Consider the following 22284-nt stretch of genomic DNA (forward strand, 5'->3'; position numbering starts at 1 on the left):
TACAGGAAAGTACCATTTCCTACAGCAGATATCTTGAAAGATGGGAAGGAAACATTTCCTTTTCACAATTCTTCTTACTACTCCACTCCAAAATATATGACAATAACATGATCTCTATCAAACATGGCAACCTAGACAGAATCAGTAGTTTGGTTATGCCTATTACAATGTGCTCACACTCTCTTTTTTGGCTGGATTTATGCAGGCACAAATGTTTAAAGCTTTGTGACAAAGAGCTGATCTTTACCCTGGCTGTCTAAACATGGAGACACCATGTGGAATTAGATTTTTCTTTGCTTAGACAGCCATGAAAAAAGCTGCAGCCCTTCCAATGTCCATCTCCTCTCTCTCCTCCCCCCGTCTGATCCATTCTTACACTCTGGTCTCCCTTTCCATGCATCTCTCCTCTCCTCGTTCCTCCTCACACCAGGTTGAACTCTTTCAGGTTGTGCCTGAGGATGGTGTCTTTGACAGCGACAAAGACAAATTTGATGTTCTCTGTGTCTGTGGCACAGGTGAAGTGGGCATACAGCGTCTTCTCCTTGTCCGGGTTTTGTTCCTGGTACATGGACAGGATGAACTCTTGTGCAGCTTTAGGATCCTGCTGAGGTCCTGCAATAAAGGGCTGATTTTATTTTACTTTGAATCCAGTGATAAGGATAGAACATTAATCTTTGATTATTCCGTATCTACCAGGTTGGATGTAACAATACAATCATAAACTAAGTAAGCACTGTTCATCCTTAACTCACATTTGGCTGCACTACAAGGACAAAATCCAATCTTCTCATTTCTCGTTTGTTAAATGATGAGTAAATTAACCTTTGCACAACTTTTATGTGTAAATAAGTTACACATGAGCAAGTTTCAGTTTGCAGCTCTAAAATAATTGAAATTAATCAAAGGACCCATTAAAAAAAAAATCAGATTTGATCGTAGAATTTGTTATAACCTTGAACCTTGAGGTTAAAAAAAATCCCATCTTGATGCTAGCTCAGGTGTTCAAGTGGCCAATAGATATTATGACAATGCCATGGGTCCATCAGTGAAGAGCTGCTCTCAGATGGTTCAATTGTCTGAGCCAGAGGTCGCTTGTGTGTTCTACTGTAAGTCTAATGCACTTGTGGAACCAGATGGTGAATGGTACAATGAACACAATGTCAATTCACATAATTGAAAGTTTCCTCAGACTAGAAACTGGAGTGGTCAATATCTGGCCTAATGGGCTGTCAGCTGTGATGCTGAAAGGCATCCTGCTCAGGAATGGTTGGTAAAATTTGTCCATCTTTCCAAAAAGATAATTTTGTTTCAAAGGCCATGTTGGAAGGTAACTCTAATCCTTTGAAACACATTTTGCAAAGTTGTGATGTTTGTCTTGTGCCACACACATGTCATCTTTGGCAAAACGAGTCGTAATGTCTCCTCCTGCTGGTAATAGTAATAATAATTATGAAAGGACTCAAGATACCTCATATTTTCATAATGAAATCAGATCTGACTGTTCAACCACAAATCCCACAGCCCAATATTGGATTTGAGGCTCATGCAAATCTCGTACCCAAAATCTGAAAAAAGATTTCAGAATCAGATAGCCTTCTCAAATTAATGAATTCAGCCAAGTCAATGTACTATTATAAACTTACTGCCAGTCTCTATGAAAAAGACTAGTAGGTTTTGTTTGTCATACCTGACAGTTTCGACTGCTGAATTCCTGCAGTCTTACTCATACAAACAATTAATTACTATTAATTTAAGTTCAACGAAATGAAACTTTTTGGACTATTACTGCCAGTCTCTTAGTCAATGGCGCACACACACACGTGCACACACGCACATGCATGCGCACACACACACACACACACACACACACACACACACACATGTGCACTAGGGATGGGCATTTCTAGCAAAAACACTATTCGAAATTCGCTGGCCAAATTCGAATTTAATTCGAAATTCGGAAAAAGAAAAAGAAAATGTAATTTTTTTTTTTTTTTTTTTTTTTTTTTGTGTGAGTGAAATGTTGCATTGTCTCCCCTGATTCTAAGTCTACGGCTTTATTAATTAATATAAAAAGCTTCTGCTGTGGATTTTTAGCTCAAACAAGCATTGCACCACTGATGTAAAGAACATGTTACATGACATTGACATTTTCGAAAATAAAAAACAGTTTTGACAATCATGAGTGGTTCATTAAATATTTAGTAGGCTCAGGTCTGAGTGCCAAAGGGGTGCCAAAGTCACCCCCTCTCCCTCTTCATGGGATTTCATCCGCCATTCATTTTTCCATAAACCTTGCTTAAAATGCTTATAAAAATTGTTTTACTTGCTCAAACCAAGCGATTTGACTATACCGTACTTAGAATCAGGGGAGACAATGCAACATTTCACTCAATTTTTTTTTTTTTTTTTTTGAATTTCAATAATAAAAGTCGACCTTGATAATAACAACGATTATTCGAAAATTCGAAATTCGATGCCCATCCCTAGTGTGCACACACACACACACACACACACACACACACACAAACCTGTGAATTCAGGGAAGTAGTTGGCTACGTGAGAGTACATGATCTTCTCTTGAAGGATGTCAGTCTTGTTGAGGAAAAGTATGACGGAGGAGCGTTGGAACCAAGGATACGTGATGATGGTCTTGAACAGCGCCTTGCTCTCCTCCATACGGTTCTGACATCCACAGGCAGCACAGAATGACATATTTTCAGGCACCAAAGACAAATGACAAGCACACTGCAAGAACATCATTAACCAAGCATGATGTGCTCAGACGACGATGAGCTGAACTCCTACCTCGTTGTCGCACTCAGCCAGGACCTGGTCGTACTCGCTGAGCGCCACCAGGAAGATGATGGACGTGACGTTCTCAAAGCAGTGGATCCACTTCCTTCTCTCTGACCTCTGACCTCCTACATCCACCATCCTGCCACGCCAGAAAAGTCCTTAGTTTAGTCTTATTTATCTTAATCCAACACTGCCTATAGGAGGCAGGAATAAAAGATCACACTTTTATTTTGAGGCACAGATCTGCATCTCAAGCCTCTTGCTGTTGGCTTTGTATGTTCACTCGTTGTCAGTCACATGTCTGTTGTTGTTTTGTTTGCCTGCACTACTGCCTGCTGTAAACCAATTTGCCCTTTCGGGACACTAATAAAGAACTTGAACTTGAACTTGAACACTCATTATCAATGGTGGGGGGAAAAGTGGTAAAAATAGACGTAGCATAATGGAAACATATATACTCTACTATACTATATACCCAACATATTTGATGAGCTTGAAGCTTGACTGTCACCTGAAGATGACATTCTCCATGTCAAAGGGGTATTCTATGATGCCGGTAGTGGGCACTCGCACTCTCAGTATATCCTGCAGGTCAGGAACATAAGAAGGCTCTGCGATGCGGTCCAGCTGAGTAAGGTAACTGAAGAAGAGAACAGAGAGAAAAGAAGAGGAGAGAACAGAACAGAACAGAACAGAACAGAAGAGGGGGAAATGATTAACTGATGATTTTGCGACTGTTTAAACAGGCACAAATGAATACAAATTAATATCAGAATGAATATCCATGTGGAAAGCATATCATTATCCTTGTCTAGTCAGTGAACTAAGTATTGATGCAGTAAAGTAATGACTGACTGGTCTTCATATTAAAGGGACAGAGTGGGGAAAGAGAAACACCACAGACCAGTCTAAAATAGCTTTGTGAAACCAGCCCCAGGACTAAGTTTGCACGACAGCTATTTGATTTTCTGTCTATGCTACCAGGACGACTGATGCTGATGGCTGTACCAGCCCACTCAGCAGCTCAGGACTAAGTTTGCACTACATCTATATATGCTTCCAGTTGCCTGACACCTTCAAACACAGCCCTATGATTGGGAGAATAAATAGGTTTTGAGTCTAGTCGCTTTTGAGTCTAGTCGAGCTCAATGGCATCTTTCCCAAGCTCAGTGACTCTAATAGGTCTGAAGTATTTGATCAAGCTAGTTGCAACTCCAGCATGTCCAGATGCTGCTCACTATTTGGTGGAGTCAGACAGCTGGTACTCTCTGCGTCGCTCGTAGCACTCCTGCACTCCCATGTCCTTCCACAGGCTCCTGATGGCTGCCACCAAGCTTTGGTCTAAGTCGTCCACCTTGTCCACCTCCACCTCCAGGACAGAGTTTGCATAGCTCTGTGGACAAACACACGCACACACACACACACATACACACACACACACACACACGCACAGGCACAGGCACACGCGCGCACGCACACACACACACACACACACACACACACACACACACACACACACACACACACACACACACACACACACATCACACCACACGTTTTGTCATCATGGCTGTTTGAATTAAAATAAAAAAACTCCATTGCCAGAAACTCTTGGGCAAGGTTTGGTTTCAAACCAAACTTATTCTGATTCCAGTCAGACGTAGTCTGACTCAACAGAAGTAGGCTGCAGGTATAAGCTCTGCCATTGGTGCTATCCATTTCAGTCGAAAAGCCCCGCCCCTTACGTTTCCCGCTACCTGCATGATTTCAAAGTCCACGTCACTAACGTGAAACAACAACCTCCAAGCTAGCAAGCTACATGCTGAAAATGTCAGGATTTACATACTTGACGTTTTGTTTTGCAGGGATTTAGACATTTTGGTTCCAGCGAAACAAGTCCACCCCGCCAGACACTATTTCGTAAGAGCACCGTCGCTACATCCTGTGTGCTTAGCGCCACCCAAGATGCTTGTGATTGGTTAAAATGCAAAAAAGGCAGAGCGTTTTCCCCCTATACCTGAATCATAGTGGGGTGAGCCAGACCTTTCTCCAGCGCTGGCACAGTGCTAATGTGGTCTGGTAAGCAAGACTAAAAGTCAGACTGGGCTCAAAAATCTCCCGCTCCAAGTCAAGTCCTAGTCTTTACCTGGTTCTGGGTATCAGAGAAGGATATACTGAGTGCCTCCATAGCTCGGATCATGGAGTGCATGGATGTGTAGATGTTCTGGTAGACCAGTTTGGCATAGCCTTTCTTGTCTTCCTCTGTGTAGCCTCCTCCATGGATAATCCTCATCTGTTTGATAAAGGTGCTCTTTCCACTCTCTCCAGTACCTGGGGGACATAGAGAGAAGAAATACAAATGAAAGTTGCAGGCAGCATTCAACAGGCCCTCAGGATTTGTGCACGTCGGGCCGTGTCACAGCCGCGGCCTCCTGCTGGACGGCAACATAGCTTTGAATTTGAGTTACATGGTACTTCCTCTGTCCACTATGTGGCGCTAGAGAAAACCCAATAATTATGTCATGCGCATGTGTAGCGCAGACCATGAAATGGCTAAAATCACAAAAATATTACACAGTGAATTCAGAATGGTGGACTTCCTGTTCGGTTTAGGCCATGGCACCCCAGCAAAAAAAATTTAAGTCTGGACATGATACATGTGGCTGGGGAATTTCGTAGCGGCGCTCTGTTGAAATTTTATAGGTGGTGCTATCGAGCCATTTGGGTGTGGCCAAATGATTTGGCTCCACCCATGGCAAGTTAGTCGTCCATTTGTGTCAGTGAGTGTAGCAGCTTGACTATTTTGGCTGATTTGTTTTAGCCTGATATTCAGCCCCTATGAATCACGGTTTTCAGCACTATTGGAATTTATATGGCCATATAAATTACAGGATACATTTGTTTCTAGTCTTGACTCGAGAGACTTGGACTTGTTTACAATTTAAAACTGAATTGTTTAAGGTCACAGGAAACACATTTGTGATTCTCTATGACCTGTCTAAGATTATTATAAAAAAAAAACGGGGGTGTGCAGTCAGAATACAGGTTATATCATATATGATTAAGGGCCTACATTTCTGAGTAGGTTGTGAGAGTAAAATTCTAGCAAACTTTTAAGGAGAAATAAGTCAAGTCAAGTTTATTTGTATAGCACATTTCATACACAGAGGCAATTGAAAGTGCTTCACATAAAATGGTTGACAGGAAAATAAAAGAATAAAAGAAGAGAATAAAATGCACATTTAAAAGCATCACAACAAAATTTTAAAAAAGAGTATAAAAAGTGCATTAAGCAACAGGCGCAGCAGTTGCAAAAAGAGCTAAAAACTTATAGAGGACTCATTGGGTTTGCATAATAGAATAAATCAATTTATCTATATTGAGTCCCCCGACATCATGACTATAAACATGACTACACACACATAAAACTCAGGTCTTTTTACGGTGTCCTCTTTTCCTCTATACTGCAGTTTGGACGCCAAGCATACCCCCGCTTGTACCTTGCGTCATCTGTTGCCCGTCGACAAACAGGCTGTTTTTTTTCTCTAAACCTTGCTTAAAACGAGTACGGCTGTAGTAAGCTCCCCTTACGCGTGCCTCCCTCCTGACGCATCACCTCACCCTCTTGTGAGTATATCCGTAACCATAAGTCCCACTACTGTTGATTGCTACCTTGTTGGTGCAATACACAGGCAAACTCTGACAGATTTGAATGCATATTTGACTTCCAAAGGGATTCCCATCAAAGTCTGGGTGGGGTAAGTGAATGATTAACACTCTCCCCGCACTGCAGCGAGCGTAAAACCCCCCAACTTGGCCAGCAGCGCTGCTCCCCAGGGCGAGTGTGTGTAACAGAGTGACAGCGAAGAATAGGGTTTGGTATCGTTTGGATTTGAATAACGATTCTGATTCCAATTCAATCAGGAGAGGCCAGTTGGTAGGATTAGACAAACTTTATTTAGCAATCGGCGTGCATGGCAAATGCTTTGGCGCTTGACTCCATTGGCCAGTGGCGCTGCTCTTGAGGCAGAGGAGGGCGCCTGCATGGGCTAGGAGATCCCCCCCCCGTGGGGGATCGGGAGTCAAGACTCGTTGGTGGTGGACTGGGGAGGTGGGTGGGGCAAAACAACGCTTCGGAGGCCGGCTTCAAGGGAGATGGACTGCCGTGGGCTGCTGCTGCTATGATCGGCCAGAGAGAGAGAGGTGACGTAGAACCCTTGCTATATATATGAGGATTAACTGACGTCATGTTTGACGTCATAGCAGACGTCATACTAGGATTTTTTGACCACGTTGAGATCGGATTACGCGTGAGTGGCCTTCTGCTTGAACTATGGTCTGGAGACCTCACTTCAATCAGGAGAGGCCAGTTGGTAGGATTAGACAAACTTTATTTAGCAATCGGCGTGCATGGCAAATGCTTTGGCGCTTGACTCCATTGGCCAGTGGCGCTGCTCTTGAGGCAGAGGAGGGCGCCTGCATGGGCTAGGAGATCCCCCAAAAGGAAGATCTGATTACCGGAGGTTAATTGAGATCTGCAGGCGCCAGTAGTTGATTGCACTATTCCGGCCTTCGACCTTTTTAGCGACTTACAGCTATTTGCGGCTGGCGCTCCCAACTCGGTCGGGCACCTCGCGATAGCGCTTCCCAGCTTGGCCTACCTGGCCGCCTTGGCGCTTCGCGATCGTACTTTCCGGCCTTCGACCTTTTTAGCGACTTACAGCTATTTGCGGCTGGCGCTCCCAACTTGGTCGGGCCTTCGATCTTGCTTTTCCCTGCCTTCGACCTTTTTAGCGACTTACAGCTATTTGCGGCTGGCGCTCCCAACTCGGTCGGGCACCTCGCGATAGCGCTTCCCAGCTTAGCCTACCTGGCCGCCTTGGCGCTTCACGATTGTACTTTTCCTGCCTTCGACCTTTTTAGCGACTTACGGCTATTTGCGGCTGGCGCTCCCAACTCGGTCGGGCCTTCGATCTTGGTACATTAGAATTTAGCTTGGCGCTTCCCGGCTTGGCCTACTTGGCTGCCTTGGCGCGACTACCCTGACTTTCTGCTCTCTCTTTCTCTTTCCCCCCCCAAAAATGAGCCGGGGAGTTTACTGCGCCTTGCTGGCGCCGTGCTTTCGGGGAGCCACCACCAACGAGACATTTTCTTCATCGGCACGGAAGTCCGGGACATTGTTTGTTGCCATGCTCACCGATTTAAGGGAGGAGGGTTCTTTGGGCCGCCAGTATGGCCGCCTGCTCCGGGCGGATGTAGCTGGAGAATGCCGATGACGACCAGCGGCCCATTTGCTGGAGGGAGGCGGAGGACACTCCTTGCTCGGCGGCCGAGGTGGCCGCTCCGATCCTGAAGGAGTGGCTGGAGTAGTTCTTTGTCGGGAGGTTGCATTGCTGGAGCGTTTGCTTGAGGTGCAGGGTGAACCAGGATCTTGTCATGTGGTGACAAGGTGCGATGAGGAACAGGGGGGCCGAGGGGCCGGTCCGAGGCCTGAGCCTGATGTAGTGAGCCATGGACGAGAAGGGGCAGAAGGGGGAATTGTTCCGGGCGATGACGATGTGCCGATGAGGGCCAGCGGCCCGTTTGCTGGAGGGAGGCGGAGGGCACTCCTTGCTCGGCGGCCGAGGTGGTCGCTCCGATCCTGAAGGAGTGGCTGGAGTAGTCCTTCGTCGGGGGTTGCATTGCTGGAGCGTCTGCTTGAGGTGCAGGGTGAACCGGGATCTTGTCGTGTGGTGACAGGGTGCGATGAGGAGCAGGGGAGCCGAGGGGCCGGTCCGAGGCCTGAGCTTGACGTAGTGAGCCACGAACGAGAAAGGGCAGAAGGGGGCTAGTGCCTTCCTGTATGCTATTGTGTGCTGGGTAGAATAGTCAGATCACAGGCCAAATAACTTGTCAGTCAGCTTCGCTTTATTTAGTCAAAGCCCGAGGGAAGCTCTTTGCGGCAGGCACTCTCGACCTTTTGGCGACTTACAGCTCTTTGCGGCAGGCACTCTCGACCTTTTGGCGACTTACAGCTCTTTGCGGCAGGCACTCTCGACTTTTGGCGACTTACAGCTCTTTGCGGCAGGCACTCTCGACTTTTGGCGACTTACAGCTCTTTGCGGCAGGCACTCTCGACCTTTTGGCGACTTACAGCTCTTTGCGGCAGGCACTCTCGACTTTTGGCGACTTACAGCTCTTTGCGGCAGGCACTCTCGACTTTTGGCGACTTACAGCTCTTTGCGGCAGGCACTCTCGACCTTTTGGCGACTTACAGCTCTTTGCGGCAGGCACTCTCGACTTTTGGCGACTTACGGCTGAGTCTGGTATTATGAAGGTGTCGTCGGGCTCCAGGAAGGCGGGGTAGGTTCTGCCCGCGTGGTTCTTGCCGTCGTGGTAGAGTTTACACCGGCCCAGGTCCCAGCCCCCAGTTTTTTTTTTTTTTTTTTTTTTTTTTTTTTTTTAAGATTGTTGTTCAAATGAACCCCCTCAGATCGGCTAAAGTTAAGAAATTATCATTGTCATCATCACGGAAGCTTCCTAATTTAATTTATCAGTCACCATCAGTCACGTGGGGTCACTGGGGACCCAGAGGTAGAAAATAAACAAACTCAGCTGCGTGTAACAGCAAAGATAATTGAGAATGAGAAGGCAAGAGTATATAGTGCCTTTTTGAAAACAGCGCTGCGGCCATTTTGGCCTGGAATACGGCTCCTTGCTGGGGCAGAAGCTTAGTCTCCAAAATGGCGGATTGGCTGTGTGCTGTCGCATCTTTACAATAAAAGGTCTCTGGTTACCGTAAACCTCCGTTTCACAAACACAACAACAAGGAGAGAGACAGCTACTTTTCACGCTCTGTTTTGGATTAAGAGGATGTCCTGAAGTGTGACGGTGGATTAAAGACTTGATGACAAAACGTCATGTGATCTGGTGGATTATAGTCTTCGTGACAGAAAGAACAGGACACCCGATGGATCAGCGTTACATGGATGCGGGTTTTACTGCCGAGTGCGACCCTCTGCTCAACTGCATGTAACGTTAAACCTTTATCGTCCATGTATTCCTGGGAGTGCTTATTCCCCTCGTGAATGGACCACCTTACGTCGTTGGATTTGGAAGGGAAAGCAAACTGCACTACACTTCAGCTGTCGCCGCCAGAATGAGCCGTTCGCCCCATGGACCTCTCGGTCTGCCCGGAGTGCCCGAGATGCTACGGCAACTCCAGCTTCAGCGCTTCTCCAAGCCGGTTCCCGACCAGGAAGTACGTGGCGTCTCGCGGCGGCCCCGCGGCCTGCATTTCCCCGGCGGCTCCCGGCTCTCGGGGCAGCCGCCTCCACTTCGCCCGCGGCCCCTCGCACGTCCGCGCCGAGCGGCCTCTCCCTCCGGCACGCTCGCACGCGTTTTTGGGCGTCCACGGCGCGGCGCTTCGTCCTCTGTTATACACGGGCCGTCGCAGTGGCGCGCCCCGTGCCACGGGAACGCGCGCTGGGCCTTCTCGTCGGGGCCATGCTGGCAGCCCGTGGTCCGGTCGCTTCGCCAACGTCCTCGTCAGACACCTCGGAAGGCAAGTACGCTCCGTGGCCGGTCCGGGACAGGGGACCGATGTCTAAGCTGCCGTCACGGTCCGTGGGCTGCTCCGGCTCGGAACTCGACATGCCAGGAATGGGAATATCCACGGGTAGAGAAGGCCCGTGGGTGCTGATTCGGTCTGCGGATCTGGTGCAAAACAACGCTTCGGAGGCCGGCTTCAAGGGAGATGGACTGCCGTGGGCTGCTGCTGCTATGATCGGCCAGAGAGAGAGAGGTGACGTAGAACCCTTGCTATATATATGAGGATTAACTGACGTCATGTTTGACGTCATAGCAGACGTCATACTAGGATTTTTTGACCACGTTGAGATCGGATTACGCGTGAGTGGCCTTCTGCTTGAACTATGGTCTGGAGACCTCACTTGTGCTTATCGATTCCGGTTCTTTAACGATTCTCAATTCTGATTCTTTGAGGGGCGAGTTCAAAACAGGTCACTCTTTTTTTTAATTAACCCTTACACAAGTCATATTCAGTCTTATTCATATTATCATAAACATTGCTGCTTGTCGTTTATTACTGAACTTTTGTAAACACCAATAGTTTATAATTTTTGTGTAAAATTTTAAATTGACACATTATGTAGCCATCCGCCATGTAAAATGTTGGGTGGTAGCTCGGATTTCAAGTATCATCTGCACACAAAATGGACCGGAAGAGCTGCGGAAACTTGTCTACAGGCAGATTCGATTCCTTTACAATCAGAATTTTGGAACGGGTTCTCGATGCCCAACAACAGTGAAGAAGGGCTTTGCTGAAGTCAGATCATATGAAAACCTTCCCAGAGTAAATGTGTGTGTGTTATATTTCTACCTAATCTTATGCATATTTCAAGTTCCACAAAGATCCAACCATCAGATTCTGAGAGCTTCCTGTCTCCCATGCTCCTTTCCTTCTCCCGTCAAACCAGAGACAGCCAACTCTTCTCCCGTCCAACCAGAGACAGCCAACTCTTCTCCCGTCCAACCAGAGACAGCCAACTCTTCTCCCGTCCAACCAGAGACAGCCAACTCTTCTCCCGTCCAACCAGAGACAGCCAACTCTTCTCCCGTCCAACCAGAGACAGCCAACTCTTCTCCCGTCCAACCAGAGACAGCCAACTCTTCTCCCGTCCAACCAGAGACAGCCAACTCTTCTCCCGTCCAACCAGAGCCAGCTAAACCTTGCCAGCTCATGTGTGCTTTGATGGTTTAGGCCAGGGATACTCAACTTGATTTGCCTGGGGGCCACTTTTGCAAAATGACAGGAGACGGTTAATGACATGATAAAAAAGTAACGGTTTGTAGCGGTTTGTAGATTTTTGGCGTGTCAGTCGGAGTTTAGTCTCACAATTTTGTGCACACAAGAGAGTTAGTTAGGTTAAGTTAAGTTAGGTAAGTAAGTGCCTGGGCGGCGAGCAGACGGCCATATTTGACAATTTAGCTGGAGCTCAGTCAAACTTTATTTAACTTTAGTTTTCATTGTGAATTAGAAAATTCACAATGCGGGCCGCATCTGGCCCCTGGGCCGCCCGCAAGTATCACTGGTTTAGGCTCTGTAGAGTGTGACCACGCATGCACACACACACACACACACACACACACACACACACACACACACAAAGAAAAAGGTGGCAGGACTAGAGACATTTTGATATAGGTTAGACTTTGCATTTGCTGATGATTTTGTTTGTTAGCTTTTGTTTTCTTGCTTAGATTTTATTTTATTTCAAACGGTTAAACTCAAATAGACATACTGTAGATAGATAGATGATAGAGATAGATAGACAAACAGACTGACTGCCACACACACACACACACACACACACACACACACACACACACACACACACACACACACACACACACACACACACACAGTGTCTGTCTCTCACATCTCTCTTCACTTCCTACAGCATTTTCTCATGGAGCCCACACGCTGCCAACCAAATCTATTTGTTAAACAAATATGTGTTTGAAAAGTTGGTGTGTTTGTGTGTGTGTGCGAATGTGTGTGTGTGTGTGTGTGTGCGTGTGCGTGCGTGCACGTGCGTGTGTGTGTGTGTGTGTGTGTGTGTGTGCGCACGTGTGCGTGTGCATGCATCTGTAAACCTGTCTGTCTCTCAGCAGTGTGTGTTAAAGCTCTCTGAGTGTGTGAGTTCTCTCTTCCTGGGACTTTTGCATGGCATCTTGAATATTCTTCTCCTTAAGTCTCTGTCAATGAAGCTTAGACAAAGTGAGCCAATTTGAATGAGCTTGTTTCCAAGTCAAGTTTCCTGGAGATGAGGGGAGGAGAGCAGGCAAATCAGCAGCCTGCAGCATCTCACTTGCTCAGGAGGGAAGGAAGCCTTGCTTGAGATTAAATGTCTAGTATCACCAATGTTATCAGTGTTGCTCCTAAGTCCAGACAATGAGACTTAGGATTTTGATTCAGCAATTATAGTAGGTGCTGGAGACAATTCTGCTCCTCTGCAGTGCATATACATACATAATACATACATTACATAATGTCACTATATACTGCAAATGCTTCCATCAATGGACCATAGCCTCAATCAACATTGCGAGTGACTCTTAATTTTATTTATTTTTATTTAGATGAAAATCTTTGAGATTATAACTTTAAATCAGGATTCTGAGAATAAAGTCAGAATTCTGCGGGGTCACTATGTCACTATGTGACATGACTGACGATGTCACTGATACCGGAATTTGAAAGTCTCGGGTCCCTAGATTTTTGCGACGTCACAGTAGGGTCACAAGCCAAAAAAGGTTGGGAACCCCTGCTGTAAAGGAAGCCTTTGATAAATACTTCATCTGCAAATATAATGTCATCTATGAAAGGGCTCGTTTCAATAAAAGATGCCAGGAGCTAGGGGAATCAGCTGAGTCCTTCGTCTCTGCACTTTATAAACTGGCAGAACACTGTAATTATGGCCCACTGCAGGATGAGATGATCAGAGACAGGTTGGTGGTGCTGTAGGCACAAGACACCACATCCTGTCTGAGAAGCTGCAGATCTGGGATGGGCAACTTTGATGATAGAGAGGGCCACAAAAAAAGACCTGGCTGCCAGAGGGCCACATTGTGACCCAACACAAAGACAAGACAAGAGCTCGGACCAGGACAAAGAGTCTGGGTGAAGAACACAAAGGCCACAGGAACTTTAGGAGAAACAGATCTCACATCAGGGTCGTTCCAGGGACTCCCAGAGTGACTAGGTCGGGGCGGACCATACGAACCTTAAACAGGATCGATTTATAATCAGCAGTCTTGGTAGAACAAGCTGTGGTGTATTTCACAAGGCAGAATAAACCTTGCACAGCTTTAGGGACCCAGGTAGTCGACCCTGACCCCTAGAGAGGAAAAAACATGTCAAAGAAAACAAAACAAGAAGAAGAGAAACACTTCACACGTGTCAGTTTAAAAGAGTTATGTGTTGGTTACAGAAGTTGTTAGCCTCATATTACTGTATGTTTACAGTTGATGGTATGCACTACTGGGAAAAAAGGAAAAGGAGATGGAGAAAGTAATGATGCTTACTGGAATGTTTACTAATGCTGTTTACTATTCACATTTAATGTTCAGGTTTATTTGCAAGTACAGTAAAAACAAAAGAAGCTCTTTTAAGAAAGTCTGACACTCAACTAAAGCGGGACATGTAGTGATGGCATATGGGTAGGAACGTATGTGTATGTATGGATGTATATGGGGAACATATAGGAGAATGGACTGGAAGTATAGTGCAGAGTGGTAAATAAAGCTTGCTAAAAGGCTACACGTCTCCCATGTAGCTATCATGTACAGTGAGTGTGTGTGTGTGTGTGTGTGTGTGTGTGTGTGTGTGTGTGTGTGTGTGTGCGCATACACGCGTGCATGCATGCATTTGGGTGGTTGTAGTGTAAATGAATGCTAACCACAGATCAGTGCACACACACCCACTCACACATTAACACATACAGATTTGACCCAGGCCCGGTTCTACGGGGGTGCAAAAGCACGCATTGCACCCTTATTTTAATTGTCTGCATGCTCAGTTGAAAAGTAAAAAAAAAAAAAATGCTGCAGCTGCACACTTACTGTTTAAACTTGAATTATAATTGTTGTTTTTCTTTGTTCTTTGATGTGAATTTATGGCTTTTTGGCACCTACTGTATATGTAACCTTTTAAGGTTGAGATAATTGTATTATCATTATATGGTCCAAATATTTCAGTAAAGCACTTGAAACACTTGAAATATTCTTGCTTGGGTGGTATCATTCTACTTGAAATGATGGTAAAATGCATTATTTTTAGTAAAATAACATGTCAAATTTTTCGGGCGGCCGGCCTTTGGCCGGGCATCTGCACCCCTTCCTATCTAGGATGCATCCCTAGTCATCTTGTTCTGGAACCGGCCCTCATTTGACCATAAACACAATCCTAGACAGACCCAGGTTTCCAACTTCCAATCCATTTGGTGATCCAGTGCGGGGGCCCTTGTTACTGTTTTGCTTGCGACTGTGTTACTTCCTGCTTTTTAGACACAACATGGATGGGAAGTGAAATAGGCTAATGAGCAGGACCTTTATTGTTTGTAGTTCTTTCTGCACGTTTTGCCCGTTCAGACTGCAAGCAAATCTGATTTGTTTCTCAAGTCAGACTCTTGGTTAGTCTCCCAAATCTGATTTGGGAGAGTGTCCGCACTGCCACAAATCTGATTTGGGAGAGTGTCCGCACTGCCACAAATCTGATTTGGGCAAGTGTTCAAGTCGCATCTGTGTGTCCAGACAGCACCAACGTATCTGGGGTATATGGGTTAGTGTGGTAAGGACATATATGTATCCATAAACAACTAGCTGCTGAAGGTGCTTTCCAATGCAGAAGCATGACAAATGCCCATCATCTTTCGCCATCCAAACAATCACGCTCCTGAAAAAGACAGACTTGTTCTCAGCGAGACTCCCTGGTCTCTGTATAATGTGTGTGTATATATATATATATATATACATTTATATATACATAAATATACATACATTATACATTATATATATATATACATTTTTGCTTTCATAGTAGTTAAAGTGTGTAAAATCTCAGAATGCTATCTCAAAAACGTAATTTTTGACAACAATATTTTGAATTCTGCCCTCATGTATAGCCTAGAGCACCGATGCCTTCGCCATCCTGGGGAACGGTGGGACATGCCCTCACCATCCTGGGAAAATGTACACACTTAAGATGTGATAACTGATGTCATCAGTGATGTCACTTGAGCAATTGTGCATTGTGACATCACTGATGATGTCATCAGTTTTGTGACATCACTGATAATGTCATCTATTAATCGCTCAGCCTTCCTCTCCATAACATCAGCTCTCCCAGTACCTCATCGACTCTACAACAGCAAAGAGGAAGCAAGGGTTCATTCAGCTGCACCCTAGGACAGAGAAGACACAAGCTCCCCAAGTGGCTAATAGTCACTCAGCCTCCCTCTCCAGTGCATCTAAAATCAGCTCTCTCAGTACCTCATCCACTCCTTCACAACAGCAAGGGCTGTGTTGAGCAGAGCAGGGTGGACCAGGGTTTGTCAACTGTGTGTGTTCGTCATGGTGATGGTGATGCTCTACCACTTCCTCTTCTCCACTGATGCTGCCGACGACACACAGCAGCTACGGACCTCATCATCCAGCTATCCCGGCGCCCCCTGCAGCTGCCCTAAAGGCTCCATGATCATCAGAGAACTCCTCCCTAAGGAGCAGATTGATGAGCTGCAGCAACGCAGAGAAAAGGAGCTCAACAAAGACAAGGCCAGGACCAGGTCTGTACTATCCAGTCTGCTGTTTGCTCCGTCTAACACTCCACTGCAGTATCCCATCCAGGGTTTCAGAGTGCGACCTTTGACCCGCACTCTTATACCAGGGTTAGCGCTGAACACAGGACAGAGAAGCAGCTATAAGGTGTCGCTGAGTGTATCCAGAGGCGTCTTGGCCACTGAGAGTCCAGGCGAATGGGGAGAGGTCAAAGGTGATGGTGAGAGTGTGCTGACCGTGGAGTCCAGCAGCCTGGCTGTGCTCAATGACCTGCTGGCTAAAGTCTCCTACACCAGCACTGTCTACCATATACACACTGGAGACCTCGCACACTTCCTGTTTGAGAACCATGAGGTTGTCTTCCCCATCGTCATCCAGCAGCCTCGCCTGCCCGTCCTCTATGACATGGGCACAGACATCAGCTCTCAGGTCACCATCGTCACCAAGGCCTTCCTGCGCTACCCACAGCTCAACGTGATGCTGAGCAGCATACGCCGTTTCTATAACAACATCACTGTCATCATCGCCGACGACAGCTTCGATCCACAGAAAGTCTCTGGAGAACACGTCCAACACTACATACATGCCCCCAGCACAGGGCTGGTTCGCTGGCAGGAACCTGGCTGTCTCCCAGGTAACCACCAAGTACTTCCTGTGGGTGGATGACGACTTCCTGCTTACAGAGCAAACAGAGATTGAGAATAGGGATGCACGATATATCGGCAATCATATCGGTATCGGCCAGTATCGGCCGATTTTTTAACATATCGGTCATATCGGTATCGGTCAGATGTTGCAATGTTAATATCGGTTATCATTATCAGCCAAATTCTTCACATTGATATGAAATAATGCAGTAAATCTATGATTTATGGGCTTTTCCAAAGGCTTTGCAAATAAAGAAATGCATAACTTTTTCAAATTCAGTGTTAACATGTGTTTTTCAGTATGTACAAAATGTGATGATCATAAAAATGTGGTTTTATACAGATCATATCGACATCGGTAAATATCGGTTATCGGCCATAACAGCAATGTTAATATCGGTTATCGGCATCGGCCAAAATTTTCATATCGGTGCATCCCTAATTGAGAAGCTGGTGGAGGTGATGGAGGCGGAGCCTGACCTCGACATGGTTGGCGGGTCAGTAACTGGGAACCAGTTTTTATTCTCTCTCCTCTATGAGGAAGGCAATGAGAAAGACGGTGGCTGCCTGAACAGGAAGTCCAATGTGATGTTCCACCCACTTTGTGATTTCCCACAATGCTCTTTGGTCAGTGGGGTGGTCAACTTCTTCCTGGCTCGTACGGACGCCGCGCGGGGGGTGGGCTTCGACCCCAAGCTGCTAAGAGTGGCACACTCAGAGTTCTTCATGGATGGGCTGGGCTCCTTGATGGTCGCCAGCTGTAGCCACGTGTCCATCGGCCACCAGCACCACAACTGGTTTTCATGGCGCTGGTGGCCAAACCGCTACGATACCTTCAGACACCCAGGGCGGGGTGACGTGGAGCACAAACTGAAGCTGCACTTCTACAAAAACTATCTGAAATGTGTCCACTTTGATAGGAATCAACCAGAACAACAAAGAGAAAGCCATTTCCGTCAAGGTCACTTGTCATTATTACATTTTGTTTTGTCAAACTTCTACTTTGATCAAAATAGAATGTGACGATAATGATACCAGCACTGAATGATAAATTAAGATCAAGACAAAATCATTATCTGCACTGGAGCTCTTCTGCCACTAGTGAGCACAAGGTTACAGAGATGAGGTTATGACACCTGATAATGATACCGACATATCAAACATAATGTATAGTTTCAAATTATCATTTCATTTGATATTTTATTTGAATTTATTTTTGTAATAATACAAGACAGTAACATACAAAATCGGTAGGGGGGCAGCAGGGCAGGGCATGTTCTCACACTCTTTACTCATTGGTGGAATGTCTTTACTGAGATACCTGCGGTGGGCATTTCTGGAAGAAAAAGTTATTATTGATGAAATACCACGTGACAACTTGTGCCAGTTTATAGGCTTGAGCTCTTATTTATTCAGAAAACAATACATGTAAAGCAATTTATAATGTAAAAGAATACAATCATAAACATATAAAAGGATTTGGATAGTTAAAAAAAAAGAAAAAAGAAAAAAGAAAAACACAATGAAGGACATTTTTTTCTTAGCCACCCACTCTTTCCAAACGAATTGGATCAGGTTTTAAATGAATGTTGGTTAAGCTTCTGAATGATGGGATTCTGTGTTTAGAGGAAGCACTTTCTAAGAGAGTGGTGGAGGCGGAGTCACGGCTGATACTCGCGGCAGCATTTGCATGAGTTTTGCATGAGACGCGTCCGCAGCAGCTAGTTATGGCTTTCTAACACACCACTGACCAAGGGCTTGACAGTGGGTTGTTTCCCTGGGTGGCATGTTTCCATAGTGCCACATTATTATGTTTTTTCCCCCCAAAGCCATGATATAGAACGTGTAGCCAGATGCTACTATGGGTGCCAGGTTGCATCATTCTGTTTTCCTGCTCGCTGGAAGTGTTGCCAAATCTACAAATGTCATGTGGATTGTATGATTTTGGATTGGTGAGAGAGAAGCAAACAGTCTGGGCTCAAAGCCCTGTGTCAGCAAACATCTGCCCCGCTCAAATGTCTTTGAACAAGTCACTGAAGCTGTTCTGTAGCTGGACCTGACATCACTGTGGAGGGACCTGACATCACTGTGGAGGGGACAAGTGAAAATATAATTTCTCGATGGGGATCAATAAAGTATCACATTGGTATGAAGTGTTTCCTTGTCTCCAGTGAGGGTCTAACACCACAAACACACGGGATCCGAAAATGCAGAGTGGGAGGGGCTGCTCTCCCAGTCTCAGAGCTACTATGGAGAATGGAGGAAAGTGAGTAATATGCAAGAGGGTGGAGGCCGCTCCACGCTGCAGGTATCTGCAAAACATATAGGATATGATCCATATACAATGAAGAGAAGCTATTTTTATGTAGGCTGCTGCTAGTTCCCCCCAATGGTCAATGTCTCGCCCATTGACATGACCTCACCTCAAAACAACCTATGGTCCACTGACTCTAGGGAGTCAAACCTGGCTGGGACCTTCTTGCTGTGAGGTGATAGTGCCACTGCTTTGTTAAAGGTATCCATGTCTAATGGTGCGTTCCTTTATCGCAAAATAACTGGGATGTGGAGGCTAAATGACATCACATCCGTTTTGTTAGCGTTCCATTTGCAGAAAACTTGAGCTGGGAAGTTCACTGTTCATTGGTCAGATCCAGTCGCTAGCCAGGCTAGCCATTGTTAGCCATTGTTAGCAATAAAATTGACAACATGGCATTTCGCGGCAATTTGCGCATACAAACACTGCAGCCTCATGTCCACACAGATAGATGTTAGGCAGTGCTGTGTGTACAGCTGATTTAATGAGACACAAACAAAACAGAAGTGCTAAACAACATTACTACGATTATACTAGGCTACTACTGTTGTTGCGCGGCGCAGCCATCTTGGATTTTTGAGGTTGGGGCTGCTGAGACTCCTACGAGTTTGGAATGGGACATACCAGCTCTGATGACGTCACCGCCCAGCTCATGACCTTTCAAGTCGTAAGATTACCAGTCCCCAGTTATAAAGGAATGCACGATTATGCACTCTCTCTTCACGGGGCGTGCCGGTGGCTCACCTGGTGGAGCGTGTACCACGAGGGCTTAATTGGTCCTTTGTGCGGCCGACCCGGGTTCGAATCCGACCCGTGGTCCTTTGCCGCATGTCATCCCCTCTTTCTCTCCCCACCTTTCTGCCTACTGTGCTGTCGAATAAAGGCAAAAATGCTCAGAAAAATTATACATATCCCAAAGAAAAAATCTTCTGGCATGAAACATTACTACTCGTAAAAAATAACTGAAAAATGAATGTGCTATCAGTGGAGAATGAATAGTCGTTTCTGTATTTAACCGGGAATGGGAATGTATTGGTCCCCCGCCTTGCCTTGCCGTGCCTGTCGGTCTGTCTTTCTCAGTCCTCATGTGCCCCATCTGCCAAAGCTAAGAGCATTTCTATCTGCAGGTGAGCTGACCCTCACAAACTGCTTCATGCATTCATCTCAAGCAGGCTGGACTTCTGCAACGCTCTCCAAGCAGGATTATCCAAACAATCAGTAGTGCGGCTCCAGCTCAGTGAAAATACAGCAGCCTGTCCTACACGATTTGAACATATTACTCCGGTATTGAAATCACTTCATTGAACATGGGTTGATTTGCTCACTGATTATAACCCAATCAGTCCTCTCAAGTCATCAGAGGTCTTCTAGCTGTATGCAGAATTAGATCCAGATCCATTTCACAGTAGCCATTTTGAGGTGGTAAAGCAGGTGTAACCGATGCCATTGATGATGGTTCCATTCCATTTAGGTGTTCCAGTAGTGCCACTGTGCCAGGACCCTCATTAATGTCCTTGGTTACACCTGCTTTACCTCCTGCTTTACCACCTCAAGACGGCTGCTGTGAAAAGGACCTGGACCTGGAACAACAATGCTGCCTGCTGACTTGAAGTCCATCATCACTCACAACTGTGTCCACTGTCCACTTTCAAAAACAAATGAGAAACTTTCACATTCTCCAAAGATTATGATCATTTGTGTGTGTGTGTGTGTGTGTGTGTGTGTGTGTGTGTGTGTGTGTGTGTGTGTGTGTGTGTGTGTGTGTGTGTGTATGTGTGTGTGTGTGTGTGTGTGTGTGCGTGTGCGTGTGCGTGTGCGTGCGTGCGCGCGTGTGTACTGTGCTGAGCCAGCGCGCACACATCCGGAGATGGTGCCGAGGAACCAGGATAAAGGAAACGTAATGCATAGAGAGATATGAATGAAACTATGATGCCTACTACCCACACATGGCGCTGATGAACTACAACCTGAGCTATCCGCTGTCCGCACTATCATCTTATAAAATATGTAATATTACATCACAGCTGGGTGTGTGTCCCCCCCCCCCCCCCCAGGGATGCTCACCTAATAGCAGCAGCTTCAGCTCCCTGCGCGAGTCCTTCTTGTCTCTGCGGAGCTGTTTCTCAATCTCCTCGTTGATCCTCTGGTTCTCTCTGTCCTCTGCCGAGCTACAACACGACATCCTTCAAACTGTCCCAGTGTCAAAGTCAAAATACAGCCTAAATTCTCTTCCTCAGTCTCGCCACAATGTCACACTGCGTATCAATGGAGATGGGCGCGGGGCATCTTCAGAGTGACGTGAAGTGAAGTCCGGGATGAAAGTTGTTTCTTTTTTTAGCCAATAATGTAAGTTGTACTCAGCTGCAACAGGAGCGCCTTCATCTATTTGAAAGACACCGGTGAACTTGTTTTGTTAGAAGAAAAGCTGCTGACTGGCCGGTGTGCCAGGCTGTGATGAGGTTTGATCTGACGCTGGAGGTGGACACTTGTTGAACTTGATCAAGTCGCCCCAGGAGGGCGGGGCACCAGTTGCAAATAGACAAGGACAAACTGGGAAGTGAAAATCCATAGCAAGAATAGAATCATGGGTGCCATTTATGAATGGCAAGGTTAAAATATCCTATAGTATTTATCCCTATAGTGGAGAAGAAGGATGAAACAAAACAACCACAGAAATTCATATTTATAGTGCAATCAGCTGTGAGCATCCTTGGCAAATTGGCTGTGTTTTTCTCTTTGTGGTAGCTAGGCTACTGGATAAATAAAACAGCTCTGCTCTTTTAACAACGACACTTTTAAGATGACATTGCTCCTGAACTTGGAGAAAATAAGAGAATATGCTTGCTCTTTTTTGTGTTTGATTATGAAATTCCTAATAGCCTACAAAAACAACACCAACAGGACTCAACATGACTCTGACCAATGATGCTACAAAATCTCTCCTCACCTCTATGTTTTGAGTGTCTTCCACAAAATGACCAGATGAAATGAGCATGACATCATGCCAAATGTTTGATATCAACATGATGAAACGGCGCCCTCTAGTTTGGCTGGAATAAGCACTGTGACAACTAACCATCAACATAAATAAGAGCAACCAACCCATGAGACAGCCAGGCGGCAAGCTCGGGTTTGGACAGATGAAGCCTATGCGGAAGTGATAAAAACTGTAGTTCCTCGAATGGC

The 22284-nt window shown here is 45.9% G+C and overlaps 1 protein-coding gene and 1 pseudogene across 2 annotated transcripts; one reads left to right on the forward strand and one right to left on the reverse strand.

Annotated features, from left to right (window-relative positions):
• Nucleotides 1-416: 416 nt before the first annotated feature.
• Nucleotides 417-21499, reverse strand: gna14a (guanine nucleotide binding protein (G protein), alpha 14a). Its single transcript, XM_083644341.1, has 7 exons — nt 21163-21499; nt 4946-5130; nt 4038-4192; nt 3311-3439; nt 2809-2938; nt 2532-2685; nt 417-612 (listed from the first exon to the last, which is right to left on the reverse strand). Exons 1-7 carry the CDS (start codon nt 21278-21280, stop codon nt 422-424), a joined length of 1062 nt encoding a protein of 353 aa, XP_083500467.1. The 5' UTR covers nt 21281-21499; the 3' UTR covers nt 417-421.
• On the forward strand, nt 15934-18966 carry LOC310783723 (beta-1,4 N-acetylgalactosaminyltransferase 1 pseudogene; annotated as a pseudogene). The gene is made up of 3 exons: nt 15934-16837; nt 17232-17745; nt 18956-18966. The product of its transcript is annotated as a beta-1,4 N-acetylgalactosaminyltransferase 1 pseudogene (transcript).
• Nucleotides 21500-22284: the final 785 nt, after the last annotated feature.

The sequence above is a fragment of the Poromitra crassiceps genome, assembly GCF_964638095.1.
Source record: "Poromitra crassiceps genome assembly, chromosome: 10".
NCBI lineage: Eukaryota > Metazoa > Chordata > Actinopteri > Beryciformes > Melamphaidae > Poromitra > Poromitra crassiceps.